This window comes from Haliaeetus leucocephalus, unplaced genomic scaffold, assembly GCF_000737465.1.
Source record: "Haliaeetus leucocephalus isolate CR32 unplaced genomic scaffold, Haliaeetus_leucocephalus-4.0 Scaffold450, whole genome shotgun sequence".
Lineage (NCBI taxonomy): Eukaryota > Metazoa > Chordata > Aves > Accipitriformes > Accipitridae > Haliaeetus > Haliaeetus leucocephalus.
This window is the reverse complement of record NW_010972886.1, coordinates 6,568,869-6,591,068: the sequence shown is the minus strand read 5'-3', so window position 1 is coordinate 6,591,068 and position 22,200 is coordinate 6,568,869. Positions and strand designations below refer to the sequence as shown.

General features: G+C 36.8%; 1 protein-coding gene across 1 annotated transcript in view; it reads left to right on the top strand.

The window, feature by feature from the left end:
* The window catches only part of LAMA2 (laminin, alpha 2), a 282,120-nt gene that overhangs the window by 188,806 nt on the left and 71,114 nt on the right, over positions 1 to 22,200 (top strand). Inside the window, exons 33-40 of the mRNA XM_010575039.1 lie at positions 709 to 851; positions 1,384 to 1,482; positions 6,760 to 6,871; positions 10,613 to 10,775; positions 14,524 to 14,734; positions 16,322 to 16,438; positions 17,584 to 17,747; positions 21,318 to 21,456. Of these exons, the coding sequence (XP_010573341.1) occupies positions 709 to 851; positions 1,384 to 1,482; positions 6,760 to 6,871; positions 10,613 to 10,775; positions 14,524 to 14,734; positions 16,322 to 16,438; positions 17,584 to 17,747; positions 21,318 to 21,456 (1,148 nt within the window). The remainder of the gene's footprint in view (positions 1 to 708; positions 852 to 1,383; positions 1,483 to 6,759; positions 6,872 to 10,612; positions 10,776 to 14,523; positions 14,735 to 16,321; positions 16,439 to 17,583; positions 17,748 to 21,317; positions 21,457 to 22,200) is intronic.

Genomic DNA, 22,200 nt, shown 5'->3' with positions numbered 1-22,200 from the left:
CAAGACTTTAAGGTTATGAGAATTTCTTGTGATAATTAATAGAAAGCAAGGGGTGGGGAAATGCAAACTCCTTTCAGTATATGCAGTACACACCAGTATTTTTCATGCTAAAGAAAGGAAGCATAATGAAAAACTTATAAGCTGCTTAGTGAAAGGAGGTAGGGAAAAGCATTTCTTAAAACTATCAGTATTTTTACCTGGACTCTTTCTACTCTCTGCATTACAAGTTTGGCATGCTTGGCCATGCTATTATATGACTATAAAGGATGTAAATTGTAAGATTTCTTTAGTTTTTTCTTACTTTCAAATCCACAACCATACTATACTTCTTAAAGTGCTCCTTAGATTTTCCAAATTACCTGTCCACTTTTCTCCAGCTTCATCCAAATTGCTCATCTAATTTAGGATTTTATATTGTCTAGTCCATGATGGACAATGATAATTATTTCCTCTTTTTGCGAGGTAAGCCTACCAATTTTGCTCTTCATGTTTTATATTAAACTGTCCCATACCAAGTCCTAAGCAATAAGGTCTTTCCTGTGTTCTAGTTATTGTTTCCATTTTTTCTCAAACTATGCTTTTGAGGTAAATTGTCTGAAATTAGTGTTACCTCTCACAGAATTGTATGTGTGCCATAAAATTTCTAATTCAAACATGTGTCCTAAATATTTAGCAGGAATAAATAAGATTTGCTGTTCTTCCCCCCAGCTTGTGATGATGAATGCACAGGACTCCTTCTCAGTGACCTGGATCAGCTAAACCAGATGATCCTGAGTGTTAACCTTAGTGGTCCACTGCCTGCTCCATATAAAATGTTGCATGGTTTTGAGAACATGACACAGGAATTAAAGGTATGTTCACAGTATTCACATACATAAATAACAAGGCTTCAGTACAACTGCGTTTGAATCTGTTCAAACATACACCCTTGAGTAGGTTCAGGGAAGAAGAAAAATTCAAGATTTAATTACTTCAGGCTTGCTTTGGTTGATAAATAGTTATTACATTTTTGACTTATTTTAATAAATAAATCTTGCAGCAGTAATTTGTGTACATATATGCAAGGAATTTTACTGCAGACACAGAAAAAGTGATGTCGCATACAAGTAAAATGGTGTTTGTGCTAGTGGTCCATAAAGTGGTTATGTATTTTATATGCTGTGTCTTCCCTACCATACTTACAGGTTCTCCACTAAACTATGTAAAGCTGTCAAGATTCCTGAGAAAAATTTGTTGGATAGATGTGACACAAGAGTCAATGACAAAAGGGAGTTGCATACTGTAATGAAAAGGAAATTTTTGATGCTGCTTCTCTACAATATTTGGAAGCACTGAGATCCATTAAATACAGATTTTCACTCTCCCTCGTCTCTTCCCCAACAGCATTTGCTTTCACCTCAGCGAGCACCAGAGAGACTTCTTCAACTAGCACAAGAAAATCTGGATACCCTGGTGACAGAAATGGATGAACTACTGACAAGAGTAAGTCTATGATCATGTTGGGGTCTATGGGTTCGGTTAAGGCAGCATAATGACAGAAATCTTCTGAATATGAATTAAACATGAATGAATAGATGAATTATAAGACACTTCTCGGTCTCAGTGTTTGAAATGGCAGCACATCCTCTAACAACCTCTTTTTGTGGGCCAATACATTGAGATGTATTTTCTGCAAAACTTTATAATAATGTAAGAAAACTTTGTAATGCTCATACAGAGCATCCAAGAATGAACTTATTTAGAAAAGCTGACACTGAAGGAAAGGGAGTTCTTGATACAGCATTTGTGGGCTTTCCCATCACTTCAGCTACAGGTTATGTTACAAACCTAATGGCAACAAAACCACTGGATTACCACACAGTTTCTTACATGTCTGGAGTTTTTCTTTCACTGGCTGAGGCTTTTGGAAACCAAACTGCCTGGTTTCCTTCCTTTTCTTCTGAACATTAGTATTGTCTGTAGTAAGGTTATCTGCTTTCTGCATCAGCAACATCTTCTCATCATATTCCCTTTCAAATCTCCTGAGCCTGAATGTCTCAAGATAGTTCTCAGCCTGTTTCTCTTTCAAGATTGCCTGTTGCAATACAAGTAGCCAGACTTCACTCAGAGTTACTTAGTGGTTAAAAAAAAAGTTTTACTGTTTTGCAGTTTCATTTTCCATTTTGGTTTATCTCTTGTGTTGGCTTGTTTCTATCTCTTGTGTTGGCTTGTTTCTCGAGGAGCTGTGGAGCAAATGGTAAGCTAGCCTGATTCACTTATTTCAGAGAATTTTTATAGCAAGGCAATGGACGTCCTGGTTTAACAAATAACAAGTTGTCATTAAGAGTCAATGAATGAAGTAATTCAAATGGGGACAATATTTAAGGGGAGAATTCAAATATATGCACAAGGTGTGTGAGTTTAGTTAAATATATGCCTCCTATATTTCATTTATGAGGGTAGTGAAAGTCTTCTGGATTTCAATTGACGTGCTATTTACTCTTTTAGTTAGGAAATTTTATTTCAGTATAGACCTTATTTTGGTCAGGAAAAGACAATGTCTAAGAAAATAATATAAATTCTGCCACCTAGTGGAGAAAAAAATAGGGAAATGGACTAGCCACCATAAAAATACAGCTGTCCAAAATATATTAATATGCAGGACTAGCAAAAATCATGTTCATGAGTTGTGCTTCCCTGCATTGAAATAGCCAAATAAGAAAGACATGGGTTACTGTACTGATGAATATACACCTGAGAGAATTTACCTAAATCCCATACAGTTTTGGCATCCTGTCTTAAAATTGTTCATGGCTTAACAGAACTAAAATTCTCAGAGAAACTCGTTTGTTTGTGTGGATTATATTCAATTTTGAAAAAAACTATGAAATCATGGGTAGTTGGCAAGAAAGCACCTGTAGTGTGTTTGCATATGTATGCATGTGTGTGTCTATACACCCACCCTACATGAACACACAGGTATCTCTCTGTCCATACTCTCATTGTGAGTGTGAAAAAGCTTGTTTATTCACTTCTGTTTGATCCTTTTATCTTTCTGCCAGAAAAAACTATGGTAGTTTTAAGTCTAGGTGGATTTTTAACTCATGACAGCCCTACAAGCACAGATTATATTTCTTATATTAAGATCTCTCAGTCTTAGGCTAAGACAATTTTTCTTTTCCCTTTGCATAGTTGCTCTTCTAAGTATCCTTTTCCAATTGCCCTGCCCCCGGGAAAAAAAAAAATTAATAAATTTTAATCCCCCATGGAGGTGACCTAAAATAATGTTGCAAATTCTGACCTTCTGTAGACTAGTCTTGGAAGGAAAAATATTGAAGGTCTGATCTTAGGGGAGTCAGTGTGGTGGCAAGATTATCACCGCTTCCATTCCTGCAGTTTTCCGTTGTTGCAATAAGTAAGTAGCCTTATGTGTTCCGGTTATCTTTACAGAGAGTTGTTAACTGGATTGCAGTTGTTTTTTTTTTAATTTGGGGACTCGCAACTGGTGGCAAGTCCTACCCTTCTCTTTTGATGTTTGTAAATAGCAGTAATCTCCCAAAAAAAAGAGTGAGTCCTGATGTAGTGTGTTCAAGTCTCATTTCCACATGAAGATATAGCTGATTACCCCATAATGGCTAACACTTGGAGCATGGTATAACCATAGATAGCAAAGTTTTTCCCCGTATCTGATTTGCAGGCTCACCAAACTTTCAAAGTGAAACCAGTAGTGATGAAGAAAAAAGTTGATGAGGATTGGTGAGGAGTTATTTCCATGAAAAAAAAAAAAAAAATCTGTCCATTTTAAGATAAAATGTGGAAGACAATAGTATTTAGTCACTACAGAACCTTTGGGGTTTTTGCTTCCTTGTGGTCTCTTTTCTATCAGTGATTTCTTACATCAGTGCAGCACTCCTTTTTCTGTTTTCCCATCATATTCTTTCCTTCATTCACTCTGCCATACAGAAGATCCTCACGTCTTTCTCGCACTAATTATGTTCTTACATGCTTGCATGCACATTCCCACAGCTACCACCAAAGGCAGACCTCAGACTCTCCACTTCCTTTCAGTTTGCTACTTTTAGTCAAAACCCCCTTTTCCATTCTAATTAGGTACCTTCAGAGCCTTCAAGAAAGACAGGGATCAGAATCACTCCTCTGATTGAAATGCTTCTTTTGACTTTGTAAACTTTTTCGTTTCTCCCATACCACTGAGTTTCACAAGCTCAAAAATATCTGGAAGTAGTAGCAGAGGCAACCTAGTTTGCAATAGTTGGAAGCATTTGGAGGGACAGCCAAGAACTTCCATCTGAACAGTGAGGTCTGTATTTACTCCTCCTTCTGTGGTCTGCAGCTCACTAGCTGTAGAAATTCCTGTAGGGCTCCCCTCCAGATGCCATCCAGAGGAATTTCTTGTGGCTTGACGAAGACCTCACACTAAACACACAAACAAAACCAAAACAAAAATGTGTGTATATTTGCTAATACTTGCTGACAGTCTGAGTTGCTAATAGTCTTCAGACTGGGACAAGGCCTTCCATGGAACCTTCATGACTAAGTACAAGCTGTGAACATCACCAAAGCAGGTTCACTGGTCTCAGATACTTTCTTTACTAGATTTCCATGGTAGGGAAAATTCTTGAAGATTCATTCCAAACGCTTGCTCTGGGTCCAGTCTGCCTGACCCTGATTGCTCCCCCAGAAAGTTTGTTGTGCCTGTTTAAACTGTTAGGAGATGCTGAAGACTGACCTTATAGAAATGGTGAACTGTAGTAAACTGAATATATAGAAAATGAGTAGGACTTTATTAACAAACGGAAACATTTAATTAGCCATGGAATGGTAGATACAGTATGAAGGACGTTTGCCATTTAATTTGGTTTATGGAGTTAAAGCTAGACAAGATAATGAAGCAAAAGGTTATTTTTCAGCAAAGCAAATTATGGCAGAATACAGGAAGCCTTCAGTGGAGCTGAATGGGATTTAAGTACTAAAGAGAACTGTCACCAAGAGGAAATGAAAACTGTTTGATGACAGATTAATGTGGACAAAAATGTAGTACATGCCATTCAGTCATAAATATTGAGAGGTTAAAGTGTCCAATTGGAATTAACATGAATGTGGAAAAAGTAATCAAAACTAAGAAAAGTATATGTAAGTTATAAAACACCATTTGTAGTAAAGGGCTTAGAAATATTATAGAATATAATAAAAGTGAATGTGAAAATTCCAAGCAAATAAAACCTGAAGAATAAAAGGCTGATTGCAGAGGATTTGACGATAAATAATAAGGTAGTTCTCAATTACATAAAGAATGAAATGCCTTCAGAAATGCCAAGCTGGGTTAGAGTAGTGGTCCATCAAGACCATTCTGTATTTTTGCCTTTTTCCTATCCCGATTGCCTCTTAGAGCTCACTGTGACAATATTTCAGTTCTGTATCCAGGCAGGTAAAGGGGTTTTGTAAATCTTAGAGGAAGTAACCAATAGCATGATTAAAGCTGTATAAATGTGAAAAGCCATGTTCTTCTACTGGTGCAGGGATGAAATAGAACAAGCTCCCCCCAGTCACTATGGGTTCTTAATTCTTCCTGTATAATTCTATTTACCTAAACCATTTTCATATAAATTACTTCCAGAGTAACTACTCTGAAGTAGGCCAAAACTGCAAGTGGTATGATAATGCCAGGGATTTCATTTCAGAAGCTCAGCTGTCCTGATGTATCTTGAGGGCTTCCATCTAGAAGCTAATCAGGCAAAAATAAATATGTTAAAGTGATACTATTTCTCTTTGACTATTATTGAAATGGGGGGGGGGGGGTTGTAACTGAGAAAACAGTTTGAACAGCTTAAGTCATGGAAGACCTAAGCTCATTTTGAATTACTGATCTTCTAGCCATTCCCCAGTGACTGGAAAGATCATAATGCCCTGCTTCAAGACATTTCTTGGGAATGCAATCCCCAAAGAAAAAAACTGGGGGTTTTTTGCTTTACAGTACAGTTTGACAAGCTTTGTTCCTTGAAATGGTCAGCTGCTTTGTAATAAAAATGAGTCAATTTTGTAAATAGGGACCTTGAGAGCTAAGTAGAATGCTTAAGATGATTCCTTTCCTCAGCATATTTTTCAGGTCTGCAGCGGATGTCTGTCTTCATCCTGCCACTGCTGCTGTGATTCAATAAAATTATAAATCATTTAGTTACACAAAGCTAAAATTCTACTGGGCACCCCAATATGTTATAAATAAACAACATCAAGCATTAGAGCTGAAAAAACCAACTTTTTTTTTTCTCTCCTTCTTGGTTTAATTAATGTATTGATTTAAAATTCTTCTTGCTTGTTGGCATGAACTGTCTCTTTGAGAACACCTCTGGGGAGGAAGCAAAGAGGTCATGGTATCTGCTGCACGTTGTCAATTGAAAAGTGCACAATTGTGAAACTATGGAAAGTATTCCCTGAAGAATCTATTAAAAGGTTCCAAACAACGTTTCTTTAAGCAAATTCAGTGAATAATTTCATCCTGTCTCCCTTTGTGTACTGTTGCACACAACTAGTGTTTCTAAGAACCTAAAATAAAACCTTCCAATTTTCATTTAAAGAGAAAGGTAATAAAATTTAATTGTGTACTTGAACAGAGCATGTCATTTCCCATGCATCTGATCAATAATTCATTGATTGCCTTTTGCCTGAGGAAAGTTTTGTACATAGATTCATCCAGTAGGAATATCGCATAGTGCAGCCTTGTCCTGTTTATTAATTATACTTTTCCTGAATTTGAATCACTAGGCTACCAAGGTGACAGCAGATGGTGAGCAAACCAGGCAGGATGCTGAGAGGACTAATGACAGAGCGAAATCTCTTGGACAGTTCGTCAAAGGCATTCTCCAAGCTGCTGAAGGTATTGGAAAAAGAAAAATATGCCAGTTGTTTCTCAAGAAAACTGAAGGATGGTGGGGAAGAGGGTCTGAGAGACAATGAAGAAGAGTTTATTCACTGAGAAATGTCATGTGCTTTAAATGTTGAGTGAAGAAACTACAGTTAACTATCTGCAGACTTTTTCCAATCTACAGATGCAGTTTATTTAAACAATGTATGAACAAAGACTAGCAGAATATTGAGTATGTTCCTTCAGGATTTTTGCAGATATTTGAAGAAAAACTATTATGATGAAGTAACTAACAGGGCTTAGCTTTTCTTTATTTTCAAAGCAGTTAAAAACATGTATTGATAAAAAAGCTTGATGTAATTTTAGCACTTGGTACATTAACGTTTCATCTTAATTCCCCAAAATTACTTCAAAAATACATTACTACTTGCTGTTAATGAACATCTGCTGCTTGGAATTTGCAAGTGACTCTTAACCCTACCTAAGTAGTGGCATGGAGCCAACTCTTTCTTCCACAAGCTGATTCACTGCACTTACAATGCAGTAAAGACTTATGAGCAAAATTATTGTAGATGGCTTTGAGAAGCAAGACCTATATATTGCATGAAGCTGTTAAATGAGATAATGGCTGAAAAATATGAAAACGATTGGCAATCACAGGCAGGTTTTTTTACTTGAAAAATAGTGATCTGTTCTTTCTTACTCAAAACTCCCACTATAGTACTGATTTCAGTAGTTATGCTTCTGAAGGCCCATTTCATTGAAAGGGAAAGCTTCCACTTTTGTCCAAGTGCTATAAAATACATTTTATATTGCCTTTCATGTAACACATCCCTGTACATGCCCTGTAGCTGAACTGAACAGCAGTTTAGGATATCTATAGGATGTGCAACTTTGACATGAAATAAATGTGGGAAAAGCAACAAGAAAAAGAAAGCAAGTTTTCAAGAATTTCTTTAAACAAAAGACCAGGTTCCTCATATTTCAAGATGAGTTTGGGATGACAAGGGCTAAACCAATTTTTTGCTCCACAGTTTATGCCCAGTGTTTGTAACCCAAGCAAAGGTTTCCTCAAGCAGGTTTGGCAATAGGAAGTACAGAGTTAGAAGACATTGAGGGGGTGAAATAAATTTATGCGGTATCTTAGAAGTTGACAAAGACTCTAAAATCAATGTGTTTGCCTAGTGGCCAAGTTAATGTTTTAAGAATAGATGAAATACAGGAGCACAGGACTGAAAGATACCTCCTGGGTAGCTGCATCCACTCCCCTGCTATCATAAACTTTCTAACCCTCATCTTCAAAGTAGTTTCCACAAATACACACAATCTGAATAGGAGGCAGTTTCAGAACTCTTCATTACTACAAACCTTCTCATTTCTAGCTAAAAATATTCATGTTTGGTTTATCGTCATGTATTCTTTTGCCAACCTTGTTCTTCAGTTCAAATAGGTTTTTTTCCTCTCCCAAGTGCTTCTCCTCCCTCTCCCACCCCCAACTATGTTCACAGAGAGGAATCGTATTCCCCTTCAGCCCCTTTTTTCCTAGACTAAAACACCTTAAAGCATAGTCTCCCAAATGTCCCGGCTCACTTTCATATAATTTCCCTTCCCCTGTTAAAAATTAGGTTCATCTTTCCAGGGCACAGGTAACAAGCATTGAAATGAGGTTGCTTCAGTGACTTGCACTTCAGTAGCACTAAATCCTGCCTATGTCAGCTCTCCTAATACATTCTGGGATAGCATTTCCTTTTTTTCACAGCTGGGTGCCATTGGAGATTCATAATATAACTATGTTCTTCTCAGTCGTACCTTGTATCTAACTGGTGAAGCCATAGTTTACAGCTGAAATTTCTGTTGTTATTTAGTTCACAACCTTATATTTTCTACTATTGAAATCTCATTCCAGTTTGATTACTTCAGTTTTGAAGGTCACCCAGTTCTTTCTGCATAGCATTCCAATCCTTCTCTGCTAAGACTGTCTTACAACTTTTCCTCATGAGCATATATTATCAGTAGACTTTGGGGTTTTGGTTTGGTTTTTTTTTTTTTCCCAGAATCATTAATGAAAATACTCAACTGGATTTGCTACATGATTGTAGATCTGACTGATGCCTTTCTAAACATCAGAGGATCAAGGAATTCTTCAAACCATAAAAACTCCTTCTTACAAGTGAGAAGTTTTTAGTGATTTGTTGTAATGACCATACTCTGACCACTGATCCATTTCTGCTGAACTGATTGCTGACTTTCTGAACTCTGAGTACCTGTAACTAGTTTTCCCTCTTAACTATGGAATTTCCCCAGCTTTGCCCTTCCTTGTGTTCGTCTATGTCAGTGCATCCAAATCTTTTACCACCACTGGACTCTGATAGTTTGCAGTATACTAAGACTAGAAAGTAAACATTGTTATGAGAAGAAGAAGATGGAGGAGAAAGATAAAGCTAGGTATAAATTTTCCTGAACCTAATAAAAGCTGAGATAACATATCCATTTTCTCTTTTAAGGTAAATATTCAGGGAGGCTAAATTATTATTTATTTATTCATTCCAGATTTTTAAAAAAATTAATATATGCCCATTCCTGGCCTGAGGTAAATTGGTAATGATACATAACATAATGCACAGAAGTGATTCATGATCCATTTAAGCAAAGTGTAGTCTTTTTCCAGTCCTCACTACCCCACGCATAACCACTCTTGATTAAAGATCCAAATCTCAGTTCTTACCAGCAAATCAAAGACATCATTGGATTAGAATTTTCTTCATAATTTGCTTTAAACCTATACAATGTGTAGATTAAATAGTAATTTATTTGAATTTTGGAAGACAGATTTTAATTTAAAATATTTAGAAGTACCCATGTGACCAGGAACTGTGCTATTTGGAGAAATCAGTTACTTGAGAGCCTGTGCCTATGAAAAGGCAGCAGTACTTTTTAAAATTGAAGATGGAACTGATTGTCGTAAATTACCTAGTTGCTTCTGAAAGTGTATATTCTAAATGTTGTGGTGTGTTATGGCAGAAAGAATTTAGTCAGTCCTTGAATATGATACCATGTGTACAGCTTTATCAGTTAGCAATAATTCAGCTATGATACCATGTGTACAGCTTTATCAGTTAGCAATAATTCAGCTATTCCAGATACATAATATATTTACAGTGTACCATCATATATTCCAACCTTCATACCCTTTTCCATTTCTGGATATCTGCTTCTAAACACATGGGCAGGTTTAGACATTTGTGGGTGTGTTTCACTCCCTTCTCTCTCCTTTTTCTGAAATTTCCCAATCATTTATTCTTCCTAGCACTGTTAAGTCTGAATGCTAAAAATGACATATTTTGAAGTTCTCTAAAAGTAATTTAAATCTAATTTTCATTGCTTGTACTGCCTGCTCCTTAATTCTATGAGCAATATACCAGATTATCTTCCACTGTTTCAGAGTTTCAGTGCAAATTCTTTCTTGCAGGGGGAGGAGGAGGGGAGCAATATATTTCTTAAACTGGATATAAAGACTTCTTCACTTTAATTATTGTGCTTAAAAGTGAGCTATAATGAAAGGTTTGATGAAACATTTAACATTTTCTCATTTGTTACTGAACATTGGATTAACCATCCTTTATATTTCACAGCAGGAGTAACGAGTGCAAGTTGCATTCCACTTGCTGGTAGAGATGATGGGCAGATGCTTAAAGCCCCTCTATTGTTTTTATTTACTAACTCCCTACATAAATATTTTTTGGCCCCCTGCAGCTGCAAACGAAGATGCTATAAAACTGAACAAGACACTCAGAACCCAAGATGAGACCTTGGAGAAGAGTATTCCAGAACTGCAGAGTGAAGCTGACAGAATGATTGCAGAGCTGAGAAGTAGAGAGCTGAATATGCAAGAAAGAATAGCTCAAGATGAGTTAAAGTAAGTAGAGACACCTCAGTCTTCAACCTCCCAGTGGTAATATATGACTCTTGTAAATGTGATTGTCATCTTTTCCAACCAAGTTTTCAAGCTGGGGTTTACAGAAATGTGAAGGAAAGCAAAGTCTAATGCTTCATATCTGTTAATGTAGCATTTGCATTTTTGGAAATGCTTACATATGTGGAAAGCAATTCCTAGGAAATTACTTCTCTGCTCTACAGGTACCAGCAACATTTCTACTCAAATTCTAAGCCATTTTTCTCAGTTTGTTTTTAGCTTCTGCTTCAGACCTGATGAATGGCTTTTGTACCAAAAAGCTTGTCTAGAAGCTTGAGCTTTTTTCTGGAAAACTAATTGGTCTAATAAAAACATTATCTGTCTGCAAAGTTTGTCCAGTGGCATAGCCATTCGAAAGGATGTATTTTGCCATATATAGAATAGCATAGATCAGAATATTCCAGCTCTGTGGCACAGTTCAGAAGCCCAGGCTTTGGTTATTTAGTTATCTGTAAAAATAAAAGCTGTATATGTATATATAATTATATTGGCAGCTCTTTATAAAGCATTTTGCAAAATGCTGAAAACTTACCTGGCCCAGAAAAATACTTGGCTTGAAGGTAAAATCTGGTATTCTGTTACTTCTGTATCAGTCAGACTAGGCATATTTTTAGAGCTAGGCTTTGCTTAGCACTTCCTGAGAGCAAACACCTAGCAGGTAATCCAGCTGAGCAGCTATGTGGTCCATTGAAGTTGTTATGGCTCAGAACACTCTCTGGGATAGAGGCCTGAAAACATCAGTTGTCAAGTGTGTGCATAGTGTAAGGAGATGTAAATAGAATACAAGATTAGCTAAGATTTCCAAGCAATATAGAATCAAGTTTGCACTGCCTATCTTACACTTTATAAACCAAATCATCTTCTGAAAATCCTACCAGTACAGTATTTCTTCCCATAATTCTGATGATTCTAACTTTCTGTTCTCTTGAAAAAGGATATGTTGCAAACTTATTTTTCAGCAATGTTTTATTGCTTTTTCTTCTGATTCTACTGATCCTCTTCTATCCCTTCTCCACTCACACATAGAAAGAAACCAGGAAAAAGTAGGGATGAGAAAAATTTATCCAAACCTTTGAAAGTGCTGCCTGCAATTTTAGGACAAACTGGAGGGAGGCCTTTCAAACAAGGTGTTCTTAGTCCTCAGATGCTACAGCCAACATGAAACTGTCAGACTAGCATGAAATCATGCTCTTATATGTGCAGCTTTTCCCCTCATTTATTTTCCTTCAAACTTTTCAAATCAAGTTTGTAATCTAATTGTCTTAGTGTACTGAAATGGCACATTAGTCAATAATTTCTCTCTAAAAATACACCAGTTTCTGCTCTAAACTGCCCTGATTTTCATACTTATGAAATAAATCTTTCAATATTTTATAAGATTCCTACACATTTTCTCAGATGCCACCAAGTTGCTATGAAGGGATGCTGTGAGCCAGAATTCTATCTTTCTATTTAGTGTGCTAAATAGCTTTATTTTTGTGTGACTTTTTCTTCCATAAATTTGTCTGATGGCTTTTGAGCTGTTGTGAACTTCTATCATCCAGTTTCCTGTAAGAATGAATTGCATAACTCAGCCACACAGTGTTTGAAGAGATGCCTCCTGTGTTTTGACATTGCATCCTAATATTCATTTTTGCATTTGGAGAGACATTGGACAGTTGGTCACCTTATCCGTGCTGCACATGATGTTGTAGTCCTCATTTCTTCTCCTGATAGGATAATTCTAACGTATTTAGACTCTCATATATATATATATATATATATATATATCCTTGAGGGGCTTTTTAATCATTTTGTCATCAGTTTCTAATCTTTCTTTTGTTCCCTTGTACTCATTTTGAGGATCCAGACCATACAGCATTCCAGCTGTTAGGCCAGACCTGTGATTGTTTCTTCTAACACTTCAAGCATTTTGTATAGTTTTGTTCTTTTATCCAGTGAAAGTAGCACAGCCTAAATGTACAAGATAGTATTTCCAGAAATGTGGTGCAGCCCAGTCACACAGAAATTCTGATACATAAAGCAAGGGATTACATGGAGCAGATTTTTTGCCTTGTACTTCATTAGAAAGAGCAGAGGGAAAAATGCATAACAGGTCAATACAGAAGTATCATCTTTAGAGCACCAGTGAGGAGTTTTGAGGTAGACTACTGGACAGATAGGTAGTTTGGACTGTGCTATGATGCAAGGGCATAAAAAGGAAATCCATCTGTCTTGTACTGTTCCTCCAGTACTGCAGAGTGATAAGGGTGTAAAAATTTGCCAGAAGTGCAGAAGACAGTAGCTGCTTGTAAAAAGAACAATGGAGAAGGTATGGGAGAAATTCTGAATTCATTTGGATGCTTCTTCTGTGTCAGGATGTCAATACTGGGATTTAATTTTTGATTAAATATTTTGTCCTCAGAAGTTGCAAATTTACAACATGAACAATTTTGTTCATCAAAACCAAAGGCAGGGCAGATGGGGGGAAAAAAAAATATCCATGTCAGAAAATCCCAAAGCTAAGGTAACAATTTGGCTTTCCTTGGCTCCAGTTCAGATCCTTCATCTAAATTATGCCCAGTGGCAGCATATCTTTTCCACCTCTCAGATATTTTTTGTGTGTGTGCATTTATTTATGTGTTTATTTTTAGAAGGTTTCTAGTGGAACTGACTATAGGCAGGCCAAACTGCAGTGTTTTTCAGAAAATACAGCTCTTGTTTTCCTCACAGCTTCTTCAGACACTTTGCCATAATGAGATAAGAAGAAAAACTTAATCTATTCTACGTGCAAGTGTGATAGATTTCTTCTGTGGGTATTATCTATCCTACAGATTCCTGTTTACTTAGGATTTTTCTTTACCACTAAAGCATCATTTTGGAAGTGCCTCTTTTTTTATCTCTCCCTTTTTTTTTTTTTTTTTCCTGTTCTTGTTGTATCATTGCATTAACACAGTGGTGTTGCATTACATTAAACTGATTCAATGGCCTGGTATCATGAGGCAGGCAAATGACAGGGCATAAAGACTCCAATACTCCAGTCCTTTAAAACTGGGTGCAGCAGCTCTCTGATGATCAAGAAATATTGCATCCCCTGCCAAAAGCAGGCACTTGTGAACTTTCTATTTCTGTGTAACCAAAGTCTGTTAAAAATATCCCAGAATGTATTTTAGATAAACAAAATTCTTTGGCTACTGGAAGTCATAAATCCAAGGATCCTGGCGGTTGTTTATTTCACAGGAAAGTATTTATGATTTTTGACTGTCTAAAGCAGTTTGTCTGCTCCAAGACAGCTTGAAATCAGGCATATCTACATATCCCCCTCAGTTCAAGGTAGGAAACCACTTTGTGTCACATTAATGTGGATGAAGGAAATCTTTCTGACAAGTTGAAATGTTTCAGAAAACTTCACTTTCCTAGTCAGATCTCAATGGCAACTTACAAAAAAAAAAAAAAAGACAAAACGGTCTTCAGTGGAGAATATTTGAATATTTTCTACTTCATAAGTAGAACCTTAGTGGCATTTAAAAAACTCTTTAAGAAAAGGCTTAAGAACAACTGTCATTTCACTTTATTAAGCATGTGTTCTCTTGAAAGTTACTTTAAGATTAAATTTAGAAGTCTATTTCATTTGCATGTTATTAAGAATATTCAAATTATTTGGTGTAGGGAATATGAACTCAGTGCCTTCATGGGTGATGATGTGTTGCAGGAATGCAGAAGATGTTTTGGACAAGGTGAAGAAATTATTTGGTGAGCCCAGTGAGAAAAATGAGGATCTCAAAAATGAGGTCCGGGACAAGCTAGCAAACTACCACACCAAAGTTGATGATGCTCAAGACCTGCTAAGAGAAGCTACAAGTAAAATCAGGGATGCTGATCGTTTATCTGCAGTCAACCAAAAAAATATGACCATGGTAGAGGTGAGTGCTGACAAGTTGTATCCTTGATTACTTGGAGTCTGATCAAAGTTTGAAACTTTGCATGATTAAATCTTGAAACAAAAATAAAAGCAAACCAAAAAATATTATTAAAATATAACTATATCTGATGTAATTAAAAGGAAACATGTTCCTCAGAATGAGGAAATGCGTTGGCTTTTAAAAGTAGAATTACTCTGCAGCTTTATCAAAATAATATCATCTGCTTTTAAACACTGAGTGGAGGGTGCATTGGATTTATTAATCTGAGGGAGATTAAATTCATCCCAGTATAAATAGTCACATAAAGTTCAAATCCTGTGCTCAAGATTTAAATAGGAGTTCACTTAAAATCTGTGCTGTCATATATTTGCTCCTAGAAAACTTACACTTTCATCTCCCTCTCCAGCCCCTGGGAAGAAGACTGAAGGGGGTATGTGGATATTACAGAGTAATAAATCAAACTCTATCCTCTGTAGTTAGTAGCTGTTATGAATTATCTCCCTCATAGCAGAGGGGTATGCTTGTGATTTAATTTAAATTGCAGAGACTTAAAGAGCATATTATAGTGTACATTAACAAGCATTTAACCAAGACATAAAGAGCAGAGTCAACCTAATGAAGATAAATGTTTCAACGCTGTTTGTATCTAGATGAGCTTTCACCTCATGTACAATGATGAGGTTAGAGTTCCGAGACCTCAATTCTCAGCAGAGATTTGTGGGCTTGATTGAATTAAGGAAATACAGTGCTGTAAAGAAGATAGGTGTTCTCTGTTCTGTGCATTTTCTTCCCAAAGGTGGGTGGATAAAGGTTGGAGAAATTACCTGCTGTGTCAGTTTTTAAAATATTCTCTGCATCACAATATCAGAGTGCCTGAAGGCATCCTTTCCAGCAGTCCTGTTCACCTGGTTGTTTTGAGGAGTTTTTTGCTTTATTTTGACCCTGTTTTGACCAATAAGCCATCACAGCACTCTTAACACTAGAATGTCAGGATCTCCTGTCAAACTAATTTGTGATCTGTGACTAATGGATCTTGCACAGGAAATTGCCAGTTCCTTATTCAGAAGACCATCCTTATTACACAATATGCAGTATTTTTACTAGTTGGAAAACCAAGAATCCTAAGGTTGCTCCAAACCGTCATCTTTTATTTTACATTCAGTAGGTAGTGAAATACCAGTGGCCGTAAATAGGAAAGCAGCAGAATATTTTGATAAATTTTGCCTTGATAGCCAGAGAAGGTAGTTGCCAAAATGAGGAACTTGCACAGCTGGGTAAAGATTATGATTTCTAACTTCTTTCTGATTCATTTTGCAATAGTCAGTTACCTCTGTTATAGAGCAAAAAAAATGTACTGTGTGGGAGGGGGATACAAAGCTGGGGACAGGAAGAGAAGAAGAAGATACCTTACATTATATGTGCTTTATTGTTGTCACTGTCTTTGGTCTGAAAGATCAGAGAATTCCAGAAGTGGCATTGTGGCATGGTGGCAAAAAAGCAGTCTTGTATTGGGATGCTGGTATTTGAACTGGCATCCCCATTCTAGTAAACAACTCGTATTTTTCTTTGTGTGAACACATCCTATAGAAGAAGAAGCAAGCTGTAGAAGATGGCAGACAAGATGTTGAGAAGAGCCTGCAGGAAGGGAAACATGTCCTTAGTGAAGCCAACAAACTTGCAAATGAAATCAGCTTAGCTGTAGAGGTGAGTGTTTTATCATCCTTATCTGAGAATTAGTACAATGAAACATCATTATGGAAGCAAAGTAGATAATTAAAGTAACACCTGATTTTTCTTTTTATTTACCAACGTTGGAATATTTGAATTGGAAGAAATCATTTTTCCATTGCTGTATGGCAGAAAAGCTTATCTGGTATATTAAAATGATTAACTTTGAGATTTAAGTGATTCACTGGACTACATAAAGAGCTAGCTCATAATTTTTCATGGACTCTGCCTTATAAATATGGTATCCTGATTGCAGTACTGACATTAGCTTTAGAATTGTAGATGCAGCAGACCCATTCACAATCTCACGGTGACTCTGTGATCTAGATGTAAATTTATCTGCAAAAAACTGTGTGTGCATATCAGAAGGAAACTTCAAAAATAATTTGTTGCCTGTGGCAACAATTTTAGGTCTAGATAGATTAAGGAGAGGAGAGGATTGCACTCTCATTTTACATAATGTTTTTGAAAATTCTGCCTTAAAAGTTTTATCAACAGAGTTTGAGATAAGTGCCTTAGCTACCAAAAAAAAAAAATATCTGGAAATATCATTTGTTCTGGAAATATTTCTATCTTGCATTGAAAATTGTTATAATGAATGGAAAAATGCCTTTTGGAGAAATGGGAAAGGAAACACTTTGAGACAGTTTGTTGGAACAGGAATGGCAGGTCTTCAAAAAGTATGGTTCTTGCTAAGATACTTTAATAAACAAAAATACATTGGAGTCACTCAAAGGGTCATGAAACATGAAGCCTCTGTCATTAGTTAGTTGTTATTGTGGAGCATAACAGTTTAGTATAACTATGTATGCATCTGCATTTAGGAAAGAAATCCAAATTAGAGTTTATTAGCTTTTAAACTGTGCAGTTCCTTAATTGTAAAATAAAAACTTCTACTAAGCTCAAGAGAGGCAAGCAGCTCTTGGAATATTGTTTTGTCTCCTCTCTGCTCTCCAGTCCAGCCATTCCTTTATTCTTTCCATATTAGTTCCCTGAAGTCTTAATGCATGGGTAAGTTAAGAAATAATATCTCACAAGGAAAATATATCTATATGTATATATAAAGGGCTACAGAGTGCTTGTATTCAGCTGCTTAAAGGCCTTTCATTTGTCATTTTCAGTATGTAGAAGGTGTTGCAGATAAGATACAGCCAATGTCAGATCAGCTGAAGGATAAAATAGATGACTTATCACAAGAAATTCATGACAGGATGCTTCCAGAAAAGGTGTTGCAAGCTGAGAACCACGCAGCCCAGCTGAATGAATCATCTGCAATACTGGATGGGTAAGGCAGCGATTCACTGGTAATGATAAAATCATGAAGCAAGTTTGTAAAATTGCTTGACAGAAGTTGAATGGCATTCTTAGACTTTTACACCTGTCACTGGGAGTATACAAATAACCAGTGTTCTATATGAGCATACAACTATCCAGTTGGTTAATTTGTGTGTGTACCTCTTGTAAACCCTTTCATACATCTTGCGGTGCTTATAGGCTGCATTAACTGTGAACAGTGCCCTCAGATGCACTTATAACACACTTTAACTTACCGTATGCTTACTGCTACGTTGATGTCTCACAGAGCCCACTAAGTATTTTCATAAACATTTGTTAAAAACAAACACTATTTTTATTTTTAAGATGACCATTTTGCTAGGAGACCCTTATCATGGTGCTCATTTGTTTACTGTCAGAAATCCCTCCATGGACAGTAATCTCTCTAGTGGTTTTAAAACACTCCCAAAACAAATAGACGTCATGGGCCAAAATGCTTAAACCTAATTACAGAAACTTCAGTTTCTGTTTACCACTATCACATTTCTAAATATAAGTGAGAATTGCAATGCCCTTGGTTTATATGACCACAGCCCTTTCAGAAGAATGGTACTTTATAACTCACCATTAATACAGTTTCCTGGAAAGAATAGAAGGTAAGGGTTGTGGGTTTTTTGTTTTGTTTGGGGTTTGCTGGGGGTTTGGGGGGGGGAAGAGAGAGGGTGTTTTTTGTTTTATTGTATTTTTTGCATTTAAGAAAGCAAGCTATAAATAGTAATTGTAATTTGCAACAGTAATACTCAGAAATAGATCATGGATATTCTGCCTCTTGGACATGTCCCCAGCATAGCTTCAGAGTTTTATTTTCTCAAAAGCACAGTGTGAATAAAAAAGAGTTGAGGGTTTTTTTAACATCAACAATATGCTCCTTTTTTGCGGCTTACATCTTTTAGATCTACCTGATGACTGTAATATCCCAAAGACTTGTGAGCAGACGCTTAACACATTTTTCTTGCCAGCATCTGTAATTTTGAGGGAAAGGCACAGAATTATCTCTGATAAAGTGTTTGATACTTGTAAAATTACTGGCTTCATATGCAGTGTAGTCACACTACTCTAGATATTCAGTCTTGTGTTTTGAGGAGTACATAAAATAATGATAGCTGTGGTTTCCTGAGTAAGAAGGATTTGAAGGGTACTCTTTCTAGAAAAATGTGGCTTTTGTAAATGGTATGTGCACTGTCTGATTGGGACACATCAGTTTTGTGGTGCACCTCTGGGCCTAAAGTAGGTGACTAGTGTCATATCCAACCACAGTACTGGAACATGGAAAGTTGGCATGGGGGAACTAAGAAGTAGAGAAAATGTAGATAGAAAAGAATATTTTGCCTCCTTAATGAAATGTTGGCAAGAAATATTTTGAGATAGAGGTTTTTAACTATGCTGAATAGACTTTTTTTGTGGGTGCATGCACGTGGCTGTCTTATCACAGATTGACAGCTTGGCCATAAGGAGCTTAGGGTAGTTTTTGAAGTTGCATTCATTGTGGTATAACTGTACCATTTATACTTCTATCTGATCCAGACATCAACCTCAGTTTCTCAAGATATACAATAAAAAATACAGAAACAAGGACCTTAAAAATTACGCCTAAAAGCAAATTGTTCAAAATTAAAATTTCTAATGTGGTCAGATAGATACATAATTTCAAAGGACAAATAAATACCAAGGTTCTATGTAAGCCTGCATCAGGATAAAGCTGTTTACTTCATGCACTGACATTAAACAGTCATACTTTACAGGAATATGCAGTCTCTATCTGTCTTAAGAACTCAAAAATATATCTATCTTTGCAACTGGCACTTGAGTGTCTGTCAGTTAATACTAAGTTTGCTGAAAAATACCATTTCATCTTACAGGAGAAATTGAGGGAGAGCCATTTCTGTCCAATCACCCCCTAAGGCTTCAAATAGTATATTGATTGATGGTGAGGATGTTCTCTTGAGAGTTTGAACATGGAACAGTTCATGAATTTAACATAGAAAAAAAATGTTCTTTTTCCTGTATACAAGGACATATAGTATAGGCTTCTCCCTTACGGCTAATCGCCTGCTCATGAGTAAACGTCACTGGTAATTGGCAAATTCAGTTCAGTTCCCTCCTAACCAGAAGGGACTTGAACCATATTTCTAAGCAGTACTTGAGCTACTAGCTAGATAGCTGTTCTGGGCTGCACATTTCTCTAACAGAGCATCACAAAAACTTACTATAGCCTAGTGAGCTCCATCTGCAGTTGAGGAAGGAGATACACTTTTCCAGGAGTGATGCAGAGGCAGCTCAGTCATGCTGTTTCTGCAGTAGCCTCAAGGGAATCTCTCTCCCTCTATTAACTACATGTGGAGTCCAGGGAGTATACATTCCGTCCCCTTTGTCCTTCCTGTTGCATTTTGTAGAATTCATTAAATACTCACTGAAGTGAGGATTGGAGCCCAGCTGTCCCAGTTCCCCAGAGAATAGTTTAATTACTAGGTTAGAGAATTAATTTCTCTTTCTTCCACACACACACTGTCTCAATGACTAAGTATTTTATACAAGCTGGAACAAGTCCAGCAGGAGTAATCCCTGCCTCCCTTATATGGCCATATACCTTGATGGCTAGAGCATTTCCCAGAGAGGCAAAAATCCAAGTTCAAATCCATTCTTGTCCAGTTCAAGTGGGTATTTTAGCCCATTTAGACTTTATTCAGGAAAAGCATCATAGGCATCAGGCATAATGTATACTGAGATAGACATTTTCAAGTTAATTATGTCGGTGCAGTACTTCTTCGTAGAAAATATTTGAATATATCATACAGAGAGAGTGCAAGAAAAGTGATTTTTCCAGCCTGCTGGCTAGAAATTCCCCTGGAAGGGGGTTAGCTGAGCTCCAGTCCCTGCACCAGGAAATATTGTTTGTTTATAATTAACTTTTAATCTAATTATAGTTATTAGAAAGGAGTATTTCATGTAAATGGAATATCCCTTTCAATATGAAGCATTATTGCTTACTTTTTTCATTTTGGTCAGCAATATTAACATTTAGGATTTGTTTTAGACAGTGAGATCTCCTCCAAACCTGGCATTTCTGTGTTTGGCAGCCAGACCAAGAAATCAGTTGTTCAGAGAGTCTACTTTAAGACATGCCTGTGATTATCCCCCATGTTCATACAGCGCAAAATTCATTGAGTTGCCTGGCTCAACGCTCAACCTATAAACGCACATTAGGAATATATGTTATCTGGATTGTAATGTTAAGCACTGCACTATCTTTTCTCAGTGTCTGATCAATTTTTATCTCACAGAAGTTCCTCTTTTAGTGAACATTGTTTTTTATGTCTTTCTGCACAGATAAAATGTGAATTCCATTAAACACATGATGCCAGAACTCCTGAAATCTCAAGTATAGCACTGCTCTCAAAAGAAATGCCTTAGAAATAGCCTTAGAAATACAGGCTGTTGGGTTTGAAAAAGTAGGATACTACATTCTGTTGAGTTCTGATAGCAGGTTTAACTGGTGTGTTTACTTTTCCCATCCCAACAGAATTCTTGCTGAAGCCAAAAACCTCTCTTTCAATGCCACACTTGCTTTCAATGCTTATACCAACATCAAGGATTACACAGATGAAGCTGAAAAAGTTGCCAAAGAAGCCAAGGCTCTTGCAAATGAAGCTATGCAAGCGGTAAGAAAAATAAGTAAATTGGGAATAAGGCTTAGATTTTCTGTGGAACTGTGCTACACCTTATCTCAGATCCATGTTTTGCCATTTTATGACTTTATTTAGAGACCCCTGCCACCATAGCTTCTTGTGTTGAGATCAGAAAGCTATGCCCCTGTCAGAGCTACATGTACCTTCAGACTACATCCCCATTTGTTCCTAACTCCTGTTCCTTATTTTTCTGTCCCTTTTTGTTTACTATTCTTTCTCCCTCTGTCTTCTGCCTTTCAGTCTCTGTCTATGGCTCAAGCCAATAGCTTTGAGTCAGCAGTGCAGGTCATTTGATACTCAGTAAAGCTAGTTTATATTTAACAAATGTTTTGCACTCATCTAAAGAACTCCATACATTAATTAACTCTTCACCTTCTAGTTCCATGAAGATGCTCAGAGGCACTTCTCTGCACATAGGATGAACCGTGTGCACCTGGCAGAATTCTAGAAATGAAGAATTGTAGGAGGAGAGCAGAAAGTTTTATTCATAGAAACCATACAGCTTCTTTTGTGACCTCTGCTGGTTTTCACAGAGAAATCTTATTCTCACTGTGAGGTACTGCATGTCAATTTTCAGAGGAAACGGAGAGAACTTTTAAAAATAGGATTGTAAGGTAAAGCCAGCTCTCCAGCCTGAGTCATAATGAGGAACTTGGCTCCTTAATGCATATACTGTGAGCAGAAAATGTTCTGAGTGTAACCAGAATTGGTTTTTAT